The sequence below is a fragment of the Micropterus salmoides genome, unplaced genomic scaffold (genome assembly GCF_014851395.1).
Source record: "Micropterus salmoides isolate LMB-PRFRI ecotype aquatic unplaced genomic scaffold, ASM1485139v1 Ms_hic_scaffold_5, whole genome shotgun sequence".
Taxonomy (NCBI): domain Eukaryota; kingdom Metazoa; phylum Chordata; class Actinopteri; order Centrarchiformes; family Centrarchidae; genus Micropterus; species Micropterus salmoides.
In genome coordinates this window covers 39,265,417-39,280,281 of record NW_024044237.1, presented here as the reverse complement: position 1 = coordinate 39,280,281, position 14,865 = coordinate 39,265,417, and the positions used below count along the sequence as shown (strand labels likewise).

General features: G+C 46.4%; 1 protein-coding gene across 2 annotated transcripts; it reads left to right on the top strand.

Moving 5' to 3' along the window:
- The first annotated feature begins 4,364 nt into the window (after positions 1–4,364).
- On the top strand, positions 4,365–14,865 carry LOC119888707 (receptor expression-enhancing protein 6-like). Of its 2 annotated transcripts, none has more exons than XM_038699408.1 (6): positions 4,365–4,512; positions 10,646–10,739; positions 11,145–11,283; positions 11,486–11,654; positions 11,749–11,879; positions 13,174–14,057. In XM_038699408.1, exons 1-6 carry the CDS (start codon positions 4,380–4,382, stop codon positions 13,255–13,257), a joined length of 750 nt encoding a protein of 249 aa, XP_038555336.1. In that variant the 5' UTR covers positions 4,365–4,379; the 3' UTR covers positions 13,258–14,057. The 2 variants fall into 2 exon arrangements, with proteins under 2 accessions (XP_038555336.1, XP_038555337.1); XM_038699409.1 differs by lacking the exons at positions 4,365–4,512; positions 13,174–14,057 and adding exons at positions 9,325–9,402; positions 14,367–14,865.

Here is a 14,865-nt window from a genome sequence, read left to right as displayed (position 1 = left end):
CAGAGGACGTGTGTCGGCCTGCAGGACGCATTCCTCCTGTCAGGATCCCACACTCTGCTGGATGTCGTCCTGTCCTCAGTGAGGGAGGAGGTGCGGGCCTGTCGCTGTCAAAACACATCTGTGTTCCAGACTAGGATCAGTCCTTTCAGCACCGCCTACAGGCTGCGGGGTTCATTACAGCCACATTATGGACAAACAGCCTCCTGTAGTGGAGCTAAACATGTAAAGTCTGTCCTGAAGGTGGCGTTAGAGGAAAGGTCAGGAGGTCAAATCTAAAGCCGCAACCCCTGGCTCTGTGCTGAAGAGACTTAAACCTGCGTCCTCTCTAGCAGCCAGCAGGGGGCGACTTAAACCTGCGTCCTCTCCAGCAGCCAGCAGGGGCGACTTAAACCTGCGTCCTCTCCAGCAGCCAGCAGGGGGCGACTTAAACCTGCGTCCTCTCCAGCAGCCAGCAGGGGCGACTTAAACCTGCGTCCTCTCCAGCAGCCAGCAGGGGGAGACTTAAACCTGCGTCCTCTCCAGCAGCCAGCAGGGGGCGACTTAAACCTGCGTCCCCTCTAGCGGCCAGCAGGGGCGACTTAAACCTGCGTCCTCTCCAGCGGCCAGCAGGGGGAGACTTAAACCTGCGTCCTCTCCAGCAGCCAGCAGGGGGCGACTTAAACCTGCGTCCTCTCCAGCAGCCAGCAGGGGAGACTTAAACCTGCGTCCTCTCCAGCAGCCAGCAGGGGGCGACTTAAACCTGCGTCCTCTCTAGCGGCCAGCAGGGGCGACTTAAACCTGCGTCCTCTCCAGCGGCCAGCAGGGGGCTTAAACCTGCGTCCTCTCCAGCGGCCAGCAGGGGCGACTTAAACCTGCGTCCTCTCCAGCGGCCAGCAGGGGGCTTAAACCTGCGTCCTCTCCAGCAGCCAGCAGGGGGCGACTTAAACCTGCGTCCTCTCCAGCAGCCAGCAGGGGGCGACTTAAACCTGCGTCCTCTCCAGCAGCCAGCAGGGGGCGACTTAAACCTGCGTCCTCTCTAGCGGCCAGCAGGGGCGACTTAAACCTGCGTCCTCTCTAGCGGCCAGCAGGGGCGACTTAAACCTGCGTCCTCTCTAGCGGCCAGCAGGGGCGACTTAAACCTGCGTCCTCTCCAGCAGCCAGCAGGGGGCGACTTAAACCTGCGTCCTCTCTAGCGGCCAGCAGGGGCGACTTAAACCTGCGTCCTCTCTAGCGGCCAGCAGGGGCGACTTAAACCTGCGTCCTCTCTAGCGGCCAGCAGGGGGTGACTTAAACCTATGGATGTCATCCTGTCCTCAGTGAGGGAGGAGGTGCGGGCCTGTCGCTGTCAAAACACATCTGTGTTCCAGACTAGGATCAGTCCTGTCAGCACCGCCTACAGGCTGCGGCCAGCAGGGGGAGTCTTAAACCTGCGTCCCCTCTAGCGGCCAGCAGGGGGCGACTTAAACCTGCGTCCTCTCCAGCAGCCAGCAGGGGGCGCCTTAAACCTGCGTCCTCTCCAGCAGCCAGCAGGTTGCGACTTAAACCTGCGTCCTCTCCAGCGGCCAGCAGGGAGCGACTTAAACCTGCGTCCCCTCTAGCGGCCAGCAGGGGGCGACTTAAACCTGCGTCCTCTGTAGCGGCCAGCAGGGGGCGACTTAAACCTGCGTCCTCTCCAGCGGCCAGCAGGGGGCGACTTAAACCTGCGTCCTCTCCAGCAGCCAGCAGGGGGCGACTTAAACCTGCGTCCTCTCCAGCAGCCAGCAGGGGGCGACTTAAACCTGCGTCCTCTCTAGCGGCCAGCAGGGGCGACTTAAACCTGCGTCCTCTCTAGCGGCCAGCAGGGGCGACTTAAACCTGCGTCCTCTCCAGCAGCCAGCAGGGGGCGACTTAAACCTGCGTCCTCTCTAGCGGCCAGCAGGGGCGACTTAAACCTGCGTCCTCTCTAGCGGCCAGCAGGGGCGACTTAAACCTGCGTCCTCTCCAGCAGCCAGCAGGGGGCGACTTAAACCTGCGTCCTCTCTAGCGGCCAGCAGGGGCGACTTAAACCTGCGTCCTCTCTAGCGGCCAGCAGGGGCGACTTAAACCTGCGTCCTCTCTAGCGGCCAGCAGGGGCGACTTAAACCTGCGTCCTCTCCAGCGGCCAGCAGGGGGCGACTTAAACCTGCGTCCTCTCTAGCGGCCAGCAGGGGCGACTTAAACCTGCGTCCTCTCTAGCGGCCAGCAGGGGCGACTTAAACCTGCGTCCTCTCTAGCGGCCAGCAGGGGCGACTTAAACCTGCGTCCTCTCCAGCAGCCAGCAGGGGCGACTTAAACCTGCGTCCTCTCTAGCGGCCAGCAGGGGCGACTTAAACCTGCGTCCTCTCTAGCAGCCAGCAGGGGGCGCCTTAAACCTGCGTCCTCTCCAGCAGCCAGCAGGGGGCGACTTAAACCTGCGTCCTCTCCAGCAGCCAGCAGGGGGCGACTTAAACCTGCGTCCTCTCCAGCGGCCAGCAGGGGGCGACTTAAACCTGCGTCCTCCGACTCTCACGCATTGAGCGTGAGAGTCACGCAATTGACACTTTTCACACGCCCTCACGCCATACATCAATTTTGTCACGCATTGGAAAAATTTATGTAGCCTATAACTAATAGCGTTGACTCGGCACGTTGACACTCCGCCCCGCTGATGCAACACCGGCGGACTCTGTGACAAGAATCAAGCAAACTCGCTCTCGCGCAGAGAATGGAAGACAGTTTGTGATCAGGTAACGTAGCTGGTAGAGTTTTGCAATATAAAACTGTATAATCTGAAGCACAGCTCTGCTCAGCTGGGAATCAGAGTTTCGTTTAGGACAGGTCTCATCTATAGTATAGCGAGTAATGAACAGCAGATTATAGGGGAGATAAAAAAAATTATTGTGATTAAATGATGACGTTATTCTCATAAAAATCTTTCTGGAGATGTCAGATTACACAGATATGTTGGAGTTTCCAACTGAATTAAAATGAATTCATTTATCCTTGAGGTGAAAAGGTTACAGAGACTAAATCATCACCTACTGAATTATATTCTGGTATATTTTATATTTTAAATTGTCACCTGCTGCCTGAGTTTTGTGTTTCCGTTGACATAGCCTGGATAAAAACATTTCCTCCATAAAGTGATGCAGAAAAGGCAGAAACTGGTGCAGTGTTTAATGATAAAACCCCAGACCCCCCCTCTATATAAGTAGCTCCTCCATTGCTAAAGGCTTATTATGAACTAACTATAATATGCCATAAATTCTCTAGAATTAAAAGAAATACAGTCTCTGGTTTTGAAACATAGATTATGGGGGGAAGACTCCCCAGTACCAGGTTTGGTCGACATTAAGGCTGTCATGTCTGGAGGTTGGCGGGTATCCTGATCACACTGATCTGAGCATGATTATTGACTTGGCAAAAAACCAAGATGGTGACGGCCAGAATGCCAAACTGGAGGCTTCAAAACGGTCGTGCATAAAACCAGCGGGGGACGTCATGGCGGCTACGCCCACTACTTTTATACCATCTATGGTCCCAACCTCATTTCGATTTGGGACCCTACCAGGTCTAAGAACATTTTCACACATTTACTTGCTATTGGAATTTTTTTTCTTTAGAGTTATGAAAGAACATTTTGCTTATATGAAAACCCTGTAACCCTGTTCCTGCTGCCTCCTTCCGCAGCCTTCCTGAGGGCTGTGCTGTAGATTGATCCACAGCGTCCACTACAGTGTCGGAGAGCAGTGGCAGGGAGCCCCAGGGAGCCCCAGGGAGCCCCAGGGAGCCACAGGGAGCTCCAGGGAGCCCCAGGGAGCCATAGGGAGCCATAGGGAGCCCCAGGGAGCTCCAGGGAGCCCCAAGGAGCTCCAGGGAGCCACAGGGAGACTCAGGGAGCCATAGGGAGACTCAGGGAGCCATAGGGAGCCATAGGGAGCTCCAGGGAGCCTCAGGGAGCTCCAGGGAGCCCCAGGGAGCCCCAGGGAGCCACAGTGAGCCACAGGGAGCTCCAGGGAGCCACAGGGAGCTCCAGGGAGCCACAGGGAGCCTCAGGGAGCCATAGGGAGCGCACCTCAACAGTCTCAGGACAAAGAACTTTCCTGATCTCCTTGTAGAACAGAAACCCAGCAGTCCTTTGTCTCCAGGAAGCCGTCAGCTGGTGAGTCAGCTGTCAGCTCAGTTTCTCGTCTGCAGCTGAACAGAAAAGGTTTTGAGGACGGGGTCGAGTCATGCGTCTTCTTCTGCTCTGCTCCATTTGTGCACCTCCTCCTCCCCTCCTCCTCCTCTCCCCATTAAAGCAGATTGTTTCTGTCAGAGGATTTCACTCTGCTGTCTCTCCCTCTCCTCTGCAGGTCGTCTTCCTCTGACTCCTCTGTTGATCGAGGACCTGATTGAGGACCATGGGCCTGCTGGACATCCTGTCGTCCATAAAAGACCGAGCCGAAAAGTTTCTGAACGAGAAGAACATAGTGACGGATTTTCTGGGGAAGGTGGAGGAGAAGACGGGGATAAAGAAGAAGATCCTTGCCGGGGGTACGTGAGCTTTTTCTGTTCACTCAGCTCGGTTCATGATCAACACGTTCTGGATGATTCGCCCGTCGTTCTGTTTTACATTTAGTAGATGTGCACTTACCTGTTGCATGAAGGCTGAAGAGGATTCAGTTAATCCTCCTGCGATAGAAGTGAACAGCTGCTGTCTGTAAACGTCAGCCTGTAAATGTTCTGCAGCAGTAGTTTTATAACACAGACCGCTCAAACAAAAACGAATCATCTCGATATAACATAAATATAAGAAGTTTATGGGATATATCATACAGTTTATACTGTGTATAAAGAAACACTTATTACATTTGACAGTGACGCAACAGATAAACACCTGGAGAGACAGAAGTAATAAAATATATATATCTAGGAAACGGTCAGTATAAACATGCAGTTGAAGTTTACATTTACATTTACAGCTTTTTCTTGATATTTAATCCTTGTAAATGTTCCTGTCTGAGGTCAGTGAGGATCACAACTTTATTTTAAGAGTGTGAAATACCAGAATAACAACAGAGAGAATGATTAATTTCAGCTTTAATTTCTTTCATCACAATCCCAGTGGGTCAAAGTTTTACATGCACTGAGTTCATGGGGGACATACAAATGTCTGATTCTGTCCCCACCACATTATGAAAGCATAAATGTTCTGAGAAATAGCTTGGAACAAGAAATGTTAAATAACAAATGAAAATGCTTTGATAAAAGTTCATTTGCACAATAAGAAAACCTACAATGCAGTTAAAATACCGAAGAAAGAAAGAAATGTGCATTGACCAAAAAACACTAACTTAAGCTAAAAAAAACAACTTGCTGATTATAAAATGACCCAAAAACGTGCAGGACCGATCAGTAACTTTAACAACTTGACCAAACAGGAGGGAAGACTAAATCAGGACTCTGCAGGGACAATATTACAGGAGAATGCAGCACAGAGAGCTGCACTCACTCAGATTCTGTGAGAGGTTTGGAGTAAATTTACATTTATTCATTTAGCTGACGCTTTTATCAAAAGCGACTTGTAATTGCTGTACATGAGAGGTCAGAGGTCGCGCGCCTCTGAAGCAACGAGGGGTTAAGTGTCTTGCTCAGGGACACAATAATTGATGTGATGGAGACAAAATCAGCCATTTCAAAGGCATGCGTCTTGTCCACTGCGCCATCTCCACTAGAGCTGCAACTAATGACTAATGATGATTAGTCGACTACTCACGATTATTTTTGTCCCCCCCGCCCTAATTAAACCAGTTAAATATATAAATATATATATAAATACCTAATTAAATATCTTTCAAGTGACTCACTGATCTCCAACACGCAGCCTGACGAGCTAACGTTACCATCAAGTGAACGAGGTTTACTATTCAGAATAAACACCAGTATCAACGCCAGGGGGAAACCAGAGAAGAAGACAAGACAGCGTCGGCCGATTTATACAAACTTTAAAACTTTTAACTGCTTAACAAAGATTTTTGCTTTGGAACTATATAAAGTAAAAGCAAATTAAAAGCAATTACTAAAACCACAACTTTACACTAACAGTGTCTATTTAGAACAATAAAGCAACAGGCAGCTTTCACGCTGCTGCAGTTTATTTATCAAGAGTGCTTATAGGTTTTAGGCTATAACTCAGTGGAGAACGTTCTGCAGGCTGCATCACGAGCCAGATGTTCCTGTACTTTGAACCTTTACTCATTACTTTTTAAAGCTGGGTCTCATCGCAGTGGAAGCGATGCTGCCCCAGCACTTCCTGTGGTGCACTGCAGTTAGAAACGAACAACCAGAAATGTTCCCTACATGAAGATCGCTACCTCTCCCTTAAACAGCATCTCTGTAAGGACGCGTCTAATCGTTGCAGCCCTAATCACCAAACCCCAAATTGGTGCAGAAACTTTGACTTTTTGAAGATTTCCTCAAAACCCTGTTTAAAGATCGTCTCGTCTCGTGAGCCCCTCTGTCCTCACCACTTTCTAACACAAAGTGACGCCCTTGACCAAGTTAGTTTTTAGTGCCGTTGCCTTTAAGTAGTTTAACTTGGGTCAAACGGTCCGGGGAGCTTTTCACAAGCTTCTCACTGTAAGTTTCTGACAGAACTGATGAAACTGAGTTGGGTTTGTTGACCTCCCTGCTCGCACACCTTAAGTACACATACATGCAGTAAATCAACGTACTTTTACTTTTACAATCGCAGCCGCTGCAGCTTCCTTGGCCGCCATTTTCACAAGTTTAAAAATCCGTTGTTGGTCCCTCCCCTTCCATTACGTAGCAAAGATGGCGGCCGTTGAGGGTGAGAAGTGTCCAGCGTTCCACACTCAACCTTTTGACCCTTATGAGTTCTCCTGTCAAAGCACTGAGGTCGTCCGATCCGATGCTCCTCGATGTTCCCAGATCAGGTTAAAACTAAGAAAGCTACTAAGAGAGCAGTGGCTGCTCCCAATTATTTTACCTTTTCATATCAGAACTGCTCGAGCTGCTGACATGTTCAAGTCCTTTCTGAAGATCCACCTCTGTTTGAACTTCTGACCAGTGGAAGTGTGATTTAGTGAATTACAGGTGAAATAATCTGTCTGTGAACAAACTTTTGTCCTGCACAAAGAGAAACGTCCTAACGGACCTTCCACAACTATAATTTGTTCACATGAAATCTGCTCAGTGGTTAAAAAATGAGTTTTAATGTCTGAGTGTCTGTAAACGTCTGACTTCAACTGTATATAATTTTGAATAAAGATAAGAAGAACAAAAGAATTATGTTGCTAAGAGTTGTTGCAGGTGTAGACAGGTGTAGAGGAAGGGGCCGAGGACCAGTGGGGCTTCAGTGTTGGCGGGGATGGATGGAGATGTTGCCGTCCCGAAACTTACCGTCTGTCGCTGAGGAGGTTTAGTATCTAGTGGAGGTGCTGCAGCTTCTTGATCATCTGATGAAGAAGGTGTCGTCTGCAGATTGTAAAGCCCCCTGAAGAAAACAGTGATGTTGGGCTGTATAAATAAAACTGACCTGACTTGATGCTGCTGGATCGGGAAGTTGATTCGAGGTGTTGGAAGCGATATATAGACTGGCTCCTCATGAGTAGTGTGGAAGATGTTAGTGTTCTTTGATTTGATAGTGGATGTTTTCCCGATGATGGGAACTGCTGAGTGGAGACAGATCTAAATGTTCTCCTGAGAAACACATAGTCAGTAGATTATATGTCTGTTATATTTTCATATATGGTCACCAAAATCATTGCAATTGTCAGAATGGCGTCCACAAAAAGTGCTTCTTGTTGGTTGTGTACATAGAGGAGCTGCTAGCTAGACTTTATTTCCCAACGTTACTCCAACACAACAAACTCCTCTCATGTTTCCACCGTCGTCTTCCTGCAAGAACTCTCACGAGATTTCAGAGCGAGAACTGTTCACGGCTGCCGGCTGAAGCATCTAAACCTTTTGTACCTATGAGGCACCAACATGTCTGAAAATAAGGCAGGCGTTTCTAAATCACTGTGTGCGTGTTGGTCTTTATTTTCTCTCTTTTTAAATATGAAAGCAACATTTAGTTAAAACTCAACATCCACTTACTACTGAAGCTTTCAGCACATCTGGTGGCCTTCCCCACCGCTTCATCATAGGTCAGCGTTTATTCATCAACTCTGTTTCTGGTTTTATCCACATGCAACTTTTGATCACAAACCTTTCTCATGTTGACACCGGAGGCCCAACATGTCAGGTTATTACCATTTACACAGAATGTTGTGTAATTATAACTCTACATATTTGAATCTTGCTGCAGTATAATTGACTTTATTATCTCCACTGTTCTTGTTTTTCCATTCAGGTTTTTTATGCTCAAGTGTACATATGAACAGATAGAAACACACTTGTAGTTACACAGATACAGAAGGGTGTTTCTTTCCATAATAGTGCTGCAGCTAACCATTATTGTCATTGTTGATAAATCTGTTGATTATTTTCTCGATAAACCGATTAGTCGTTGGTCTATAAAGTGTCAGAAAATTGTAAAAAAATGTCGATCACTGTTTCCCAAAGCCCAAGGAGACGTCCATAAAAGTCTTGTTCTGTCCACAACCCAAAGATATTCACTTTACTGTCACAGAGGAGCAAAGAAACCTGAAAATATTCACATTTAAAAGCTGCAATCAGACTCAAACCGATTAGCTCTAACAAACTATCTTTAGCTGAATCCAGGTTGGAACAACAAGGCAATTCAGAGTGCGTTACATAAAGACATACAGGGCTATATATATATATATATAATATATAAGGAGCAAAATCTAAATTAAATGAAGATAAAAATAAGAATAAATAGATTAAGACAAATCGTGCAGTAAAATAAAAATGACAGCCACAACAAAATATAATTATTATATATAATTTAGTAATATGCAGTGGCAAACAGAGAAGTTTTAGGCTTTAAAAGAAGTGAGTGTGAGCAGATCTTCAGGTTTTGATCCTGATATGTGGAGAATTAAAACAGCTGATGACAGTAAGACGCCTGCTGAAAGCGTTGATCCGGCCTGGATCTAACCGGGAGCGTTGGATGCAGGGAGGCTGCGGTGACGGGAGATTTTAAATATAAACGCTCACTGTTGCAGCGACGCTCCGGATCAAACTCTTGCATTAACAAGAGGAGAAACAAACAATGAATATTGAACACTGATCAGTTTGTTACTCGCAGTATTCAGTTCCTGAGCAGTGAACAGCAGTCTATTCACACCACGCTGGTGCTCGTACAGTGGATCAGTAACACGCTGGCATGATGTCACTGTAGTGCCTGGTGCACAGTGTCCCCCACTCTGCGGACACTTAAAGCAGATTATCCACAGGGACAGACAGCGGAGCAGCCGGCCTCCATGTGTGAACCGCCACATAAGCTGATCAGAGGTAGGACGGTTTTTTACTTCCTGTCTGTCTGCCGCTCAGGTTGGGTCTGAATATCTGCAGAGGTGGCAGGTTAGTTAACAGAGTCCTCGTGGTCTTTATTCTGTCAGTCTGTCAGTCATTTGACCTGCGGCTGTTCAACCCTCTGAAGCCTTTACCTTCTTACCTTCGGTGTCTGTGTTTATTTTGTCTGTAAGTCTGCAGAGAGTTGAAAGCTTTCTGATTCTGTTTGCTTCCTCTAACGCCGGGCAGACACTCATTTTACAATCGGGCTGAATTTCTGGCTGATCGTCCTTTGACGTGTAGTTTCAGGTCACGACACCTGATTGTTTTACCTGATCGATCAATGATCTGCCTGTCGGGCGGTTGGTTGGATTTCAGGTCAGAAATAGCCAATTCCTTACTTCACCATTTTAATCCTACTTCAATCTCCACCTTACTACTTCTTGATTCTGATTTTCCCGTCAGTTCTCTTTTCCCCACACTCACACTCACATGCACGCGCCTCTGCTGCAAACACACCTGCTTGCATAGGTGTCATTTACACCGGGGACGCCGGTCACATGTCCCCATCGCTCTTTGAAAACATTTGAACAATGTTCTGAACAAATAGCTTGGAACAGCAAATGTTAACTAAAAAAAAAAATGTTTTGAGGAAGGTTTTTTTTTTGCAAAATAAGAAAACATGCAGTGCAATTAAAATATAGAAGAAACAAACGTGCGTTGTCTAAAATAAGTAACAATAAGTAATAAGCTAAAAAAACAAGCTACTGATTATAAAATGACCCAAAACCGTGCAGCACCGATCAGCAACTTGTTGACAGTTTCTTTTGGGCCAAGTTTTCCCCCTGTGAACATGACAAAAGAGGAGGAAGGACTAAATCATGGCTGCATGTGAACTGACTGGATATTACAGGAGAAAAGTTGGTCTGCAGGAGAAACAGATCTGAAAGCAGCACAGAATGACTGAGAGCTGCACTCACTTACATTCTGTTAGAGGGTTAGATTTACAATTGTCACCTGCTGCCTAAATTTTGCGTTTCCCCACACAAATAAAAACATTTCCACTATAAATTGGTACAGACCCCCCGCTCATATGTTTAAGAGTTGAAGATGTTAGAACAAATGTTAATATATCGTCTCGTCTTGTGGGTTAAGTGTCTCGTCACTCGTCAGTTAATATCGTTTTTTATGTATATCTGCCTCATTGTGGACATGCAGTTTGTCTCCTGTGTGTCTCGTCCAGGTGCCGTCTCACTGACAGGACTCTACCTGGTGTATGGATATGGTGCCTCCCTCCTCTGCAACCTGATTGGTTTTGTCTATCCAGCTTATTATTCGTGAGTACTTCCTGTGAAGATACAGCTCTGCCTGTCCCTTTGTTTGCCAGTCAAGACAGCAAACGAGACAGATGGTGCCTGGTGTTTCTCGTATTACTTTGCCTAAAGCCTTTGGGACGTGAGTGCTGAACTGGAAGCTCTCAGCAAAGGATTCCAGCTTATGTCTAAGTTAAAATAGAGAAATAAAGTCCCTCCCTTCCCCTTCCACCCCATGGAACCTTATTTCATAAAGAATATACTCGTTATATATTTTTATATACATATTTCCGTAATAAGGTCCCCTGGTGGTCCACCGGAAGGCCTAGGCTCTCTACTGTACGACGGTTATGGCGGTATTTGAAATGTCTGCGTGATGGACGGCTCGCCTGAAACATTCTGACAGGCTGCCTCCTCTCGTATCTGCAGAATCAAAGCCATTGAAAGTCCGAGCAAAGAAGACGACACAAAATGGCTGACGTACTGGGTGGTGTACGGCGTCTTCAGCCTGGGCGAGTTCTTCTCCGATATCTTCCTCTACTGGTTCCCGTTCTACTATGCTTTTAAGGTGAGAGAGAACACTTCAGAACCAGTGATTGTTGAAGTTAGGACTTAAAGTTGACCATTAACACTCAGCAACACATGTCTGTCGTGGCCCACATGTATATTATTAGATTCTTAGATTCCCCTACAGAATCAGAGACGAGGGATTCGGAGGTCTGAACCCAGGCTAGGACTAATGTGGATCTCTCTGTCCTCTGTGGTTCCAGTGTCTCTTCCTGTTGTGGTGCATGGCTCCGATGTCCTGGAACGGCTCCCAGATAATCTACGACAAAGTGGTACGGCCCATCTTCCTCCGCCACGAGGCCATGGTGGACAACATGGTGAGCAACCTTGGCGGGAGGGCCATGAGTGCCGCCGAGAACCTTACCAGAGAAGGTACAGACCGGTTCAACACCTGGACGTTGTGCTTACACATTAGCTTTTAAAAAGCATTTACTCGGTTGAATTCTCCTGTCTTCCCTCTCTTCAGTCCTGACCACCCTGATAAAGAACAAAGCCCTGGTGACTCCGGGACAGCCGGTCGCTCAGCCTGAACCCAAAAGTTTACCGAGTTCATCAGCAGCTAAAGTAGCTCCATCAGAGCCGAGCGAAGAACGACCAGTAAGTAAAGCACAGCTATGAACATTAAAATCTGGATAATTCCTGTTAACCCAACTGCTGTAAACTTTACCGTTGAACTTTGTTCACTGTAGAAACATAGTTCTGTTTAAAATGTTAAATTCTAATCCCGTTCTGAATGAATTTATTATTAGTTAGTCATGAAAACGAGTATCGATACAGAACTGAACCAACTGGCAGTACAGATAAAATCCCAGCGGCCCCCATCGCGAAGGGTCTCGGTAAACTTCATATGAGCCGTTCAGGCAGAAGAAACAGCAGAAGACTCCAAACTGTGGCACTTCTTTTTGTACAGACTGAACAGTGACATCCATCATGTTAGTTAGTGAGCTTTAAAGGAGTTGGTCGGTCCATTTAAATACTCTTTAGACAGAGCCAGGCTAGCTGTTTCCCCCTGCTTCCAGTCTTTATGCTAAGCTAAGCTAACTGTCCTGACTCCAGCTCAGTATCATCACTTCATGGCCCTAACCCTGACTGCTGACATTTCAGTCCGTCCTCACAGCGATTAATAGATTAATTGATTAGTTGTCAACTACTTAATTAAACTACTATCCAAAAAATATCTAAATTCTCTGATTCCAACTTCTCAAATGTGAATATCTTCTGATTTATTTCCTGCTCAATGACAGCAAACTGATTATGTTTGGGGTGTGGACAAGAGAAGACTTTTGAGGACATAGTCATGGTCTTTGGGAAACACTGACTGACATTTTTCACAATATTCTTATTCCGTTAGCAAGCTAGCTAGATCGATTGCAAACACACCAAATAAATATTCAGTTTATCTAAGATATGTTTTTGTACCATCAACTCCTGCCTCAGAACTGTGTGCTCCTCAAAGGTCAACATGGTCAGGACGGATTTCTCATATTTGCGTCCACAAATGTTGAACCTAGTCCAAAAGATTTACACAGATTTACTTCAAATGTCCTTCAGCCCTGCAAATCAACTGATAAGTACGATTCCATGGCTGCATCTGTGGGATGCTAGCAGGACTCTTTACTGTTAAAATGCGAGTTAATATAATATTAAATGAACATTGTGTACATTCAGATTAGAGATGAGGACTGAACATACTAACCCATCTGTCCTGTTCACTGTTCCAGCCTTACCTGGGTTAAGCAGTACGGTAAGTCTACTGGTTTGGTGTCAGTGGCATATTTTACAGTCAGTGAATGTGGTTAGAGGATCATTAGACTCTCGGTGACCCTCTTAGGACATCAGTGTTGTAACGTTTTAGAGGTAAAACAGCTTTTTTTCTAACGTGGTGCTGTAGCAGCAGCAGGAGCTGACAGGATCCTCCAAGAAGCTACGGAGACCTGGAAGCTTCGAACACCCCTCCCTCCCGGCCTGCTGCTAGACTAGAAGCATCAGCGCTGAGAGAAATCAGTTTCCCTGACTGACATTTTTACAAATCTGCTGATTGGTTTTTAAAATATCAGCTGCAACAACTATCGACTCCAACTCCAAGCCACAGGAGATAAGCTGGAAAATAAATATTAGTCTTGTATAAAGAGCAAGGAAATATAATAGTGATCCTTTTGGGAGCTTGATTTGATGAAAACATCAGCAAGAAGAGTTTGAGTTAAGCATTCATCAAGTCACGTGCAGGGTTCGCCGTTACATCACTGATCCTGGATGCTCCCTGATAAAGTCCGGGGCAGGAGTACGGAGCGCAGGAGGTGACTGGACGACGCGTTTTATAAGTCGCACATGCACTTTAGTACAGCTCATGTGTTCTTTAGTAATGGTGTGTTCACATTCAACGCATAGAATTTTCACCACTTGACTACTTGTGTTTATTCTTAACACTCCCGATAATTATGTCATTTGGGTTTCGCAGCGTGACTTCACGTCTGTTCACGTGTTTGCATTGACTTTGCAAGCGTGCAAAAAGCTCCCTTTACGTTCTCTGTTAACACACAGTAAGACTCACAAGCCGCTGGCGATGCTCTCCCTCTGCCCAACGGCGTTTCAGTGCTCAGTCAGCGCCGTTAAAGCATGTGTGCAACTTACTTAAAGGAGCAGTGTGCAGGATTCAGTGGCATCTAGCGGTGAAGCTGCAGATTTCATCCAACGGATGACCCCTACCCTCGCCCTCCCCTTCCAAGCATGCAGGAGAACCTCCGGTCAAGTCGTGGTTCAGCTTCTTTCCTGTTGTTTCAGTCCTGCAGATAGCAGCAGAGGAAGAGGAGGAGCCTCAGTGGGGGAGAGGAGCAGAGAGGAGAACACCTCCTGTCAAAGGGACTGATTTCCTTTTTATGTCAGATAGGTTATATTTATATACCATAATATTACATATATTTTTATCTGTTAACAGGCTTTAATATATAAATGTGAGAGTTTGGTTCAAAACTCTGCAGACAGACTGATTTTACATCCTGTTTCTTATTGTTCTTATTTGTTAATGGCTTTCTGAGGCTCAGGGGATGTATTTTCTTTTCTTTTTTTTATGTAAATCACCTGAAGCTGGATAATAACACTCACCAGCTCACGTTTAGCAGACTGCAGGTTCTGTGGAGCTGCTCCATCATTGTGAGAACGCTTATCCACCTGCCAGCCTGCACCACCCGGAGGAAAGGGAAGTAACCTGCAGACGTCAGCGTCGCCTCCTGCAGGCAGAAGACATCCGCTGAGATTTTAACAAGGGCATCACCTGCAGGCAGCGAGTTACAGCGGCACTTTCCTGCTTATGAAGAGCTGCTGTTTACGAGTGTTTAATGTTTTATATTTAACATCTGCAGCAGCTGCAGCACTCTGCCTGCAGGTGGTGAAAGCTCAACATCTGGTGGTTTCAGCTTCGGGTGCTTTGCATCAGTGACACTGTATCCTTTTTCTTTCTCATTACACCTGTTGCTGTTATTTATGGAATATGTGTTTTGTTTTGTTCATTAAGATAAACGAGATCATGACCTTGATATGACAATTACATTATGATAAGAAATAAAAAGTACTAATCAGAAGAAAA

Coding starts and splice junctions, on each gene's coding strand:
- LOC119888707 (XM_038699408.1), top strand. CDS start 4,380: ATGGGCCTGCTGGACATCCTGTCGTCCATAAAAGACCGAGCCGAAAAG. Junction 10,740..11,144: donor GTCTATCCAGCTTATTATTC/GTGAGTACTTCC, acceptor TCGTATCTGCAG/AATCAAAGCCATTGAAAGTC. Junction 11,655..11,748: donor CGAGAACCTTACCAGAGAAG/GTACAGACCGGT, acceptor CCCTCTCTTCAG/TCCTGACCACCCTGATAAAG.